This window comes from Cinclus cinclus, chromosome 27, assembly GCF_963662255.1.
Source record: "Cinclus cinclus chromosome 27, bCinCin1.1, whole genome shotgun sequence".
In the NCBI taxonomy this organism is placed as follows: Eukaryota; Metazoa; Chordata; class Aves; order Passeriformes; family Cinclidae; genus Cinclus; species Cinclus cinclus.
In genome coordinates, this window is record NC_085072.1 from 2,531,265 (window position 1) to 2,542,379 (window position 11,115).

Below are 11,115 nucleotides of genomic sequence, written 5' to 3' on the forward strand. Positions count from 1 at the left end.
TGCCACAGGAGATGCTCGGGGCTGGATTTGGGGGTGCACAGAGGAGGATTTGGGGTGCACAGAGCAGGATCTGCTGCCACAGGAGATGCTCGGGGCTGGATTTGGGGGTGCACAGAGCAGGATTTTGGGCGCACAGAGCAGGATCTGGGTGTGCACAGAGCAGGATTTGGGGGCGCACAGAGCAGGATCTGCTGCCACAGGAGATGCTCGGGGCTGGATTTGGGGGCGCACAGAGGAGGATTTGGGGTGCACAGAGCAGGATCTGGGTGTGCACAGAGCAGGATTTGGGGCGCACAGAGCAGGATCTGCTGCCACAGGAGATGCTCGGGGCTGGATTTGGGGGTGCACAGAGCAGGATTTTGGGTGCACAGAGAAGGATCTGCTGCCACAGGAGATGCTCGGGGCTGGATTTGGGGCGCACAGAGCAGGATTTGGGGTGCACAGAGCAGGATTTGGGGTGCACAGAGCAGGATCTGGGTGTGCACAGAGCAGGATTTTGGGCGCACAGAGCAGGATCTGCTGCCACAGGAGATGCTCGGGGCTGGATTTGGGGGCGCACAGAGCAGGATTTGGGGTGCACAGAGCAGGATCTGGGTGTGCACAGAGCAGGATTTGGGGCGCACAGAGCAGGATTTGGGGTGCACAGAGCAGGATCTGGGTGTGCACAGAGCAGGATTTGGGGCGCACAGAGCAGGATCTGGGTGTGCACAGAGCAGGATTTGGGGCGCACAGAGCAGGATCTGGGTGTGCACAGAGCAGGATTTGGGGCGCACAGAGCAGGATTTGGGGTGCACAGAGCAGGATTTGGGGCGCACAGAGCAGGATCTGGGTGTGCACAGAGCAGGATTTGGGGCGCACAGAGCAGGATCTGGGTGTGCACAGAGCAGGATTTTGGGCGCACAGAGCAGGATCTGCTGCCACAGGAGATGCTCGGGGCTGGATTTGGGGGTGCACAGAGCAGGATTTTGGGCGCACAGAGCAGGATCTGCTGCCACAGGAGATGCTCGGGGCTGGATTTGGGGCGCACAGAGCAGGATTTGGGGTGCACAGAGCAGGATCTGGGTGTGCACAGAGCAGGATTTGGGGCGCACAGAGCAGGATCTGCTGCCACAGGAGATGCTCGGGGCTGCATCCGGCGGTGCCCGGGGCTGACTCAGACGGAAAGCCGTGAACTACAGATCCCGGCAGCCCCGGGAGGTTCCGCTCTGCCCCAGCTGCCTCTCACATGACCGAGCGGGGCCGGGCCGGGCCGGGATGGGGCAGCGCGATCGGATGTTCAAGGTGCTGGTGGTGGGGGACGCCACGGTGGGAAAAACATCGCTGGTGCAGCGCTACGCCAACGACAGCTTCAACCGGCACTACAAATCCACCGTGGGAGGTGAGCCCTCCCCGGGGTCCCGGGGCGTTTTCTGGGGGTTCCAGGGGGGTTTTTTGGGGGTTCCCGTGTCCGGCACCGCGCCCGTCTCGGTGCGCATCCCGAGCCGCGCTCCTCGCCCCCCGCCCCGGGGAACTCGCCCCTCTGTCCCCGGGCTCTTGGGGGGTTCCCTGTGATTCCCTAGGGGTTTTCTGGGGGTTCCGGGGTGTTCCTGGGGGTTCCAGAGGGGTTCCCGTGTCCGGCACCGCGCCCGTCCCGGTGCGCATCCCGAGCCGCGCTCCTCGCCCCCCGCCCCGGGGAACTCGCCCCTCTGCCCCCGTCCTCCCCGGGCTCTGGGGTTGGGAATTTGGGGTAGGAACAGCCTCGCATCATCAGTGTTTTATGGGGTGTAAACTCCCAGAGCGTTTTCCCTGAGCTCCCGGGGGATTCTGTTCCTCTGCCCGGTTCGTTTGAGGTGTCCCATCTTTCTCCCACCCCAGGAGCTCTAAACTGGATAATCGGAGTTTACAGGCTCAGCTCATCCCAGTAAAACCAGCAGCAGAGCTGGTTTGGCGTTAGTTGAAGAGCTCTGAGTCCCTGGGGAGTTCTGTTCCTCTGCCCAGCTCATTTGGGGTGTCCCATCGTTCTCCCACCCCATGGAATAACCATCCCAGGAGCTCTAAACTGGAAAATCCGAGGTTACAAACTCAGTTAATCCCAGTAAAACCAGCAGCAGCGCTGGTTTGGCATTAATTGAAGAGCCTGGGCTCGCTGCTGAAGGGTCAGCAGCACTTGGGAAGGTCTGGGAGGAGGAGGCTGGGAATGGGGCTGAGCAGGATTTGGGTTCTTTGTGTAAATGAATAACCTGGAGGGGAGCAGGAGCTGCCAAGGGTTTACCCAGGAAATCTCCCCAAGGACCCAAAATGGTGAGGGTTGAGCAGAGCTGTTTAAATCTTCTTATTCCTGGCCCAAGAATGGATGGATTTGGGGTTGGAAAACACCAGAGAGCCACAGAGCTTTGGGCTGTGCCCGTGGTCATTCCCAGCAGGAAATGCTGCACACTGGTTTCTTGGTTTCTGGTACCTTTTTTATTTATTATTATTTTTTTCTTTTTGTACTTTGTTCCTGGTTTTGGGTCTGGCTGCCAGTGGAGCAGGGCAGGTTTTGCCCTGCAGTGAAGCCCTGACACATCAGGATCTGAGAACAACCCCAGGGCTTCCCCTTTTTTGACTCCCTGGGCTGCTTGCAGCAAATCTGGGGTGGTTCAGCTTGGGAGGGACCTCACAGCTCCTCTCACCCCATGGGCAGGGACACCTTTCCCCATCCCAGCCCCATCCAGGCTGGGATTGTGCCTGGGCTGGTGACCCTGAGCCAGGATTCCGTGCTTGGGGCTGGGTTGGTGCTCTGGAGATGGGGAGAGGCTGTGGGGGGAGCGAGCCCACGGTGCAGAATGGCCCTGATCACCTTTCCTTTCTGGTTTTCTGGGAATTCTCCAGTGGATTTTGCACTGAAGGTGGTTCAGTGGTCGGAGTCAGAGACGGTTCGGCTGCAGCTCTGGGACATTGCAGGTGTTTTGAAGTTTTTTTTTTTAAATTCTCTTTTTTTTGGCCTTTTTTGCCTTCTTTCCCCCTTTCCTCTTCCTCTGCTTCCCCCCTTCCTTTCCCCTTTCTTTCCCCCTTCCTTTTCCTTTTTCTTCCTTTTCCTTTTCCTTCTCCTCCCCAAAAAAAAAAAAAAAAAAAAATCCCAGGAGCCTTTGGATTCCAGGAGCAGGACTGCTCTGCTTTGCTACCTCGAGCCTGCTGTAGTCATTTAAATATGTAATTAAAAATCCATCTGCAAGGAATGCATGCAGCAATTCCTGCTGAGCCTTTCCTTTCTGTTCCAGAGCCACAACAGAGGGAATGTGGAACTGGTTGGATTTGAGACTGCTCAGCTCCCAATTTTGTGTTAAAATCTAAATTTCTGGCAATGAGACACACTCTGAGGGGCAGAATTACATGAGCTGGAGTGGCACGAGGAGCTCCTGCTCCCCAAAGAGGGGCAGAGAAATGAATTTCCCAAATTTCCCTGGCACCAGGAGAGGTCTGGGCAGCAGCAGCATCTCTAAAATGGCACCTCTGGATGTGGAGCAGGGAGGAAAACAGAGCTGTGGTTTCCTCTGGTTTTGCTGCTCGGGTGCCTGGAATCCTTGAAAAGGCAACAGGAAGAGAAGTTGGCAGAGTGAGCAATGCAGCAAGAAATTAGTTTCAGTTTTGGTCCCAAAGAGGAGTTGGAGGTGTGGGCAGCAGAGGGGCCACGCTGGCACTGGGGTGCCCAGGCACACTCAGGTACACTGGGAATAATTCAAATATTGGGGCTGCCCCATCCCTGGAAGTGTCCCAGAGCACTTGGAGCACCCTGGGATAGGGGAAGATGTCCCTGCCCATGGCAGGGGGGTGGCACTGGGTGATCTTTGCTCCCTTTTAACCCAAACAAATCTGAAATATCATCATTCTGCCATCTGAGATCACTACAGAGATACCCAGGCACAACACATCCAGTGCCTGAACTCCCACATTAATTAACCAGAGATCATTAGTGCCAGCTGCAAAAACGATGCACAAACACAATATTTCCATGAACAAACCCCAAACCCAGCAGCTGGGGGGTGTTTTCCCTGGCTCTGACCCCGCAGGGCAGGAACGCTTCACGTCCATGACCCGGCTGTACTACAGGGAAGCCTCAGCCTGTGTGATCATGTTTGATGTCACCAACATCAGCACTTTCAGCAACAGCCAGAAGTGGAAGCAGGACCTGGACAGCAAACTGGTGCTGCCAGATGGGAGCCCTGTGCCCTGCCTGCTGCTGGCCAACAAGGTGAGCAGCCCTGGCTCCGTGGGTTTGTGGGTTTTGTGTGCTTTGTGTGTTTCTTTGTGGGTTTTGTGTGTGCTCCTGTATTTATTTGCATTGGTTTCTGCTTTTTAATGATGTATTTTTCCCTTCATTTCCAAACCTCCTGTATGTTCTCCCTGTGCTCAGGTGCCCTTTCCAAATTCAGTTTGAGACTTGCCTGCCTTGGGGGATGCAGATGACTCAAAAATGGGGTGGGCGGGCAGGAAAGTGGCTTTTCTGATCCACTTCTCCACAAACTGCATTTCCATAATTATTTATTTCCCTTGATTGTTCTCAAAACTCCCTGACAGGAGGGGACAGCCGGGGGGGGATTTGGGATCTCATCCCAGGGAACAGGGACGGGAGGAGAGGGAACGGCCTCGGGCTGGGCCAGGGGAGGCTCAGGCTGGAATTTCCTCCTGGAAAGGGCTGGAAGGGGCTGCCCAGGGAGGTTTGGAGTGCCCATCCCTGGAGGTGGCACCTGGAGGTGGCACTGAGTGCTCAGGGTGGGGATTGAGCACAACTTGGACTCCACGATCCCAGAGGGATTTTCCAGCCTCAGGGATCCTGGGATTCTGTTTCAAGGCAACAGCTTTGCCAGGATCAGGGAAATCTGGGTGGCTGCACCCACGAAGCCAGACATTGTCTCTGCCTCTGTGTCCATCCTGATGGCATCTGTGCCACCTTTCCTGGTTGCTGAGAGCCTGGGCAGGTTTGGGATGAGGGACAGTGTTGGAAGCTCCATTCTGGGTGTGCTTGACTGAGGTGTGTCAGTAACTGAGATATCAGATAAAGAAATTGCTGCTTGCAACATCCCAGGGAGAGCCCTGCCCCAAGACCTGGGAGCTGCCTCACACAGCCACTGAATGAACCCTCCCAGCTTCAAAATTTGGGAGAAATTCCTCACTGAATGAACCCTCCCAGCATCAAAATTTGGTAGAAATTCCTCATTGAATGAACCCTCCCAGCTTCAAAATTTGGGAGAAATTCCTCACTGAATGAACCCTCCCAGCATCAAAATTTGGGAGAAATTCCTCACTGAATGAACCCTCCCAGCTTCAAAATTTGGGAGAAATTCCTCACTGAATGAACCCTCCCAGCTTCAAAATTTGGGAGAAATTCCTCACTGAATGAACCCTCCCAGCATCAAAATTTGGGAGAAATTCCTCACTGAATGAACCCTCCCAGCTTCAAAATTTGGGAGAAATTCCTCACTGAATGAACCCTCCCAGCATCAAAATTTGGGAGAAATTCCTCACTGAATGAACCCTCCCAGCTTCAAAATTTGGGAGAAATTCCTCCCTCTGAGAGTGGGGAGGCCCTGGCACGAGTTATCCAAAGAAATTGTGGTTGCCCCATCCCTGGAAGTGTCCCAGGCCAGGTTGGAGCAGCCTGGGACAGTGGAGATGTCCCTGCCCATGGCACTGGTGGAACTGGGGGATTTGGGGATCCAAGCCAAACCATTCTGGGATTCTGTGATCTGAAATGCCCCATTCCTGCTTTGCAGTGTGACCTTTCCCCCTGGGCAGTGACCAGGGAAGAAGTCGATCGGTTCAGCAAAGAAAATGGATTTTCAGGCTGGGTGGAGACGTCTGTGAAGGAAAACAAGAACATCAACGAGTCCATGAGGTAGGAACAGTGCCTGGTGATGTGTCCAAGGGTTCATTCCCTGCCCAGGGCAGTGTGGCTGCCCCTGGATCCCTGGAAGTGTCCAACACAGGGTTTGGATAGAGGGAGGTGTCCCTGCCTAAGTCCATTTACCATTCCTTATCCTGATTTTTTAGTCATTTCCTGCAGTTTTTCTCCTTCCGAGCTTCGCTTTTTATTTTTTTTTTACTTCTTTTCTGCACTGCCCAACGCTGCTGGTTAAAATAACCACCACCCCACAGAACAAACTCAGCAATGATTTGGGTTTGTTTGGTTTTGTTTATTTTTTTTTTTTTTTCCCCAGGGTTCTGATTGAGAAGATGATGTCCTCATCCACGGGAGAGGGAAGTTCTGCCTCTGCTGGGACTGGGGATTACATCAACATCAAGGAGACCTCTCCTCCAGGCTGGGCCTGCTGCTAAAGCCAGCACGGATGGGCTTCATCTCACCATCATCATCATCACCATCATCATCACCATCTTCGTCACCTTTCCCTAAACTCTCACTGGTTTGGGGGATTTTTTTCCCCTTGTGATTTTGAAGTTTTCTCCTGCTCAGTGACAATTTCCTCAGCAGACACTGCTGCAGTGACTTGGAGTGAGGAATGGAAGGAAGAGGAGTGGGAAGATTTCTCTTTTTTTTTTTCACAATGGAAGCTTTGATGGAGCTCAATCCATGTCCAAGCAGTGGCTTGGATTACACTGATTTTTATTTTATTTTTTTTTTTTTTTTAAATTTTAATTTTTGAGCACTTCCTCCTCTGGCAGTGCTGGGCTGTCAGAGAGAATATTTTTAATTTTCTGCACCTTTATCCCTGCTGTGACACCCTGATCCCAGGTGGTGCCTGTGGATTCCCAGACCAAACTGCTGCTCTGGAATGATGGATCTGTGTCCTGCAGGGACCAGCACACCCCATCAGTGCCACCACACATCCCCAGGACGTGGAGCTGCACCTGCATCAGCACTGTGAAATTCTGGGGCTCAATTTGGGGCAGCTGCAACAGCAAAACCCTCACCCCACCCTGGGCTCTGCCTGTGGAGCAAAGACCCCAAATTTTGCTCAGGAGCTGCCAAAAAATGGGAATTTGGCTCCTGCCCTTCCCATGTCCTGCCCAGCCCCTTTCTTTTTCTGCTGCCCCTTTATTGGGGTGAGAGGGGGCTGTAAATCCCTTTGTGTGCCCCACAAGGGTTCTTTGCACTTTTTTGGGACAGCCTCCAACCCCCCCACCCCAAAACTGCTTTTGGCAATTGCTGCTCAATTGCCTTCCCACCATTCTCCTGCAGCCAGGAGGGAATTTGGGATAGGAAACAGCTCCCTAAAAAAAAAAAAAAACAACAAAAAAAAAAAAACCAAAAAAACAAAAAAAACCCCCTGCTGTTTTAGTGAGGAGGAAGAAAAGACTTTGTGGGATAAAAGGAAAGGAAGGAACCACTCCCCATTTCCCTTTGGTGCCACTTTTCCCCCCACACATCCCAGATATTCGTGGTGGAAAGCAGTTCTGGCCCAAAAAAAAAAAAAAATGGAAAATTGGTATAAATTGAGGAGAATTTATAGAAAACCCACACTTCAGGGCTGGAGTTTTGTGTGTTTAATTCTGTTTTGTGTGTTTAATTTTACGTGTTTAATTCCCCCAGACATCCCAGATATTCGTGGTGGAAAGCAGTTCTGGCAAAAAAAAAAAAAAAAAAAAAAAAAAACGGTACAAAGTGAGGAGAATTTTTAGAAAACTCACACTTCAAGGCTGGAGTTTTGTGTGTTTAATTCTGGATTTACTATTCCATGATTCTCTGATTGTACACAGTCACCTTGCCCATGTTTTAGGTTTGTATTTCAGCAAATGGCCTTCAATAATTGTTATTTTTTTGTTTGTTTGGTTGGGTTTTTTTTTGTTGTTGTTGTTGGGGTTTTTTTTTTGTTTGTTTGGTTTTTTTTTTTTTTTTTTTTTTTTTTTTTTTTTTTTTTTGTTTTGTTTTGTTTTTTTTTTACCTCCTGGAGTGGTTAAACTGGAAAACAGGACCAGAAATTGCTGTGTCCTGGTTCCTGCTGAATTTGGACTGTTTCGCTCTGGTAAATTGTTCCTTGCCTTATATAGAGGGAGGAGCTGGTAAAAATCTGAGTTTTCATTCTCTGGAGCTGTAAAGAATTTCCAACTAAACAGCAAGGGTCAGGAAATTTAGAATTACTTGTGCTCCACTGTTTTAAAGAAAAGCTGAAATACCTGGGCTAGGGTTCTGCCGTGCAAATATTGCCAAATTTGGGGTCAGAGGTGCCTAAAAATACCCTTTTCTGCACCCTTGGTTTTGGAAGCAGGGAGGATTGGTTAGCAACAAAACTGAAGTGCCTTGCTGGATTTTACTTCATTGTTTTAAAAGAAAAAAAGAAAAAAAAAAAAAGAAAAAAATGGCTTTTTAATCCTATAAATATTTAATCCTATAAATATTTCTAGTTCTTTGTAGAACATGAGACAAGTGCCTGACTTTTTAAAGGAGCTGCCACAAAACCTAGTTAAGATTCAGGTGATATTTATTGATTTTTTTTTTTTTTTTTTTTTTTTGTACTTGCACCTTAAAGTATTTCAGCCAAGATCTCTCCTTAGAGGTGGAAAATCCTGCCCAGCCCCACTGGCTGCTCAGAGCAGTGAAAATTCCCAATTCCTGCTCCATCCAATTAAAAAATGATGGAATGGTTTGGGTGGGAGGTCCCAGCCATGGGCAGGGATATTTCCAAATTCCAATATCCCAGCCTGGCCTTGGGCACTGCCAGGGATCCAGGGGACAGCCACGTTAAAAATAACAATTAAATAATTGTACAAGAACGAATTAAATGAATTATAATAATATAACCTGTGCCAAAATGAATTAGGAATTTTGCAGGGAAATTTTTTTCCATCATCACTTGGATTCCTCCCAGTGACTCTTTGGTGCCTGCACCTCTTCCTCCAGAAATGTCTTTAAAAATCAACCAAAAAAAAAAAAAAAACCAATAAAAGAAGGTTTTACAAAAATCTATTTCACAGCATTCCTGTGCTGCCTGTTGGTTTCCACTCCCTATGTGTGCCTTGGGTTTTTGTTTTTTTTTCCCCCTACATTTACTGTTGGTTAACATCTGAAAAAAAAAAAAGTTAAATGAACCCGCCCCCCCCCCCCCCCCCACAAGCTGCACAAAAGGAAGAGCTGGATGTAAAATTTAAATCAGGCAGGAAAACGATTTCCCTGGGTAGCTGGGAGTGTTTGCAGAGATTTCCCTGTGCTTAAAAAAAGCCAAATAAACCCCCAAAAATGCCCCTTGATTACAAGAAATTCCAAAACCCCATCCAGGGGCAGCGTGGGAGCAGCAGGGGCTGTGCCCAGCTTGTGCCAGATGAAATAATTCTGGTTTTTAAATAGCAGAATTATTAAAAACTGCAAGGGGAAAGCCAAGAAACGTCTTAATTTTTGTTGAAAACCTGGATCTTTCAAATAGGAATCAGAAATTTTCTTTATTCAGCTTCACTCGTGGCCTCATCAGGAATGAGATTGGGAAAAAAATGAATTTTTTTTTTTTTTTCCTGCTTTCTCTCTGTACCCTCTGTGTGACTCTGGGCCAGCTGTTCCCATTTCCTTCTCCTTTTTCCTTCCTGGAAATTCAATTTTTGGACTGAAAAACCACACGAATTTCAAGGTGGATTTTGTGAATTTGTGGCTGCACTCTGTGGGACCACACAGCTGGAGAATTTTACTGCAGCCCCAATAAGTCAACAATATCAAAATTTAGCTTTTTTTAATTATTATTTTTTTTTTAATTGCCTGCTGTTTCTTATAAATATTTTAGAGTCAGGGTCCTGACTGTTGTAAAATTCAGTGTTATGGTTGTGCAAAGAGGAAAAACTGGATTTTAATCCACATCAAGCAGTCACTGGTGCAGCTTTGCAATGGTTTGAAATAAAAAAAGTTGGCATTGCTCGGTTGGTGGTTGTTGTTTTGCTGTCTCCACCGTGCTAAGGAACAAGTTTGCAAGTTGAAATTTGGAATAAAAACAACAAAAATGTACAAAAACCCGCGCTGTGAACTGCCCTGAATTGCCAGCAAAAGAAATTCCCCTGAAATATTCTCAATTTTTTTTTGTGGTTTTTTTTTCTTGGGCTACAGAACTTGAGCATCTCTGAGCCAGCCCCGGGGGGGTTTAATCCAATATTTCCAGTAAGGAATTCCTTGATGTGGTTTTTTTTGCACCTTCCTCCCCGGGGTTCCTTAATTCAGTGTATTTTGAATTTTGAACTTTTTATTCCACAATCAGCTAGGTTTTCCTGAGGGTTGGTTGGGTGGAGCAGGAAAACGGCCACAATTCCAAAAGAACTCCAAAAGAACTCCAAAAGAATTCCAAAAGAATTCCAAAAGAATTCCAAAAGAATTCCAAAAGAACTCCAAAAGAATTCCAAAATAATTCCAAAATAACTCCAAAAGAATTCCAAAAGAATTCCAAAAGAAATCCAAAAGAATTCCAAAAGAACTCCAAAATAATTCCAAAAGAGCTCCAAAAGAATTCCAAAAGAATTCCAAAAGAACTCCAAAAGAATTCCAAAAGAACTCCAAAAGAACTCCAAAAGAACTCCACAAGAACTCCACAAGAATTCCAAAAGAGCTCCAAAAGAATTCCAAAAGAGCTCCAAATGAACTCCAAAAGAACTCCAAAAGAATTCCAAAAGAATCCCAATGATGTCAAGCAGGGCATGACACGAACCCAAATCATCCCAAAACTGAAATGACTCCCATAAATCTGCCCACCTTTGTATAATCCAACCATCTCCTCACAGTTCCCAGTGCACAAAAACAGGATTTAAATGCTATTTTTTATTAAAATGGGGGCACGAACCTCCAGAGACCCCAAGGCAAAGCAAAAGTGAGAAGCTGCATTTTATTGACTGCGAAATACTTTTAATTTTTCCATGGGTCAAGCATCCGCTTTTGTAACCAAAATGAGGAATTTTGGGATTTCTGGGGAGTTTAAAGTGTGAAAAAAAAAAAAATCCAAAATCTTCATTGGACGTTGCATAAATGGTGAGTGTAGTGAACTGCTGACTAGCACAGGGAGAACTGGCGGTGCTGGCATCAGTGCTGGTGTCAAAATCTGCCGCTGAGATCGATATTTCGCATTTCTTCAGAATAAAAAATTAATGACACCGAACCCGCGCCGGGGCCGCCTTTTCCCTCCAAAACCGCGCCGGGCCCGCGCGGCGAATCTGCGGCTCGGGCTTTGAGGCCCC

The 11,115-nt window shown here is 48.3% G+C and overlaps 1 protein-coding gene across 2 annotated transcripts; it reads left to right on the forward strand.

Annotated features, from left to right (window-relative positions):
- Positions 1-1,254: 1,254 nt before the first annotated feature.
- On the forward strand, positions 1,255-9,003 carry RAB29 (RAB29, member RAS oncogene family). Of its 2 annotated transcripts, XM_062509407.1 has the most exons (5): positions 1,255-1,378; positions 2,851-2,922; positions 4,029-4,210; positions 5,733-5,854; positions 6,177-9,003. In XM_062509407.1, the coding sequence occupies exons 1-5, from the start codon at positions 1,255-1,257 to the stop codon at positions 6,292-6,294; spliced, it is 618 nt and encodes a 205-aa protein (XP_062365391.1). In that variant the 3' UTR covers positions 6,295-9,003. The 2 variants fall into 2 exon arrangements, with proteins under 2 accessions (XP_062365391.1, XP_062365392.1); XM_062509408.1 differs by lacking the exon at positions 2,851-2,922.
- Positions 9,004-11,115: the final 2,112 nt, after the last annotated feature.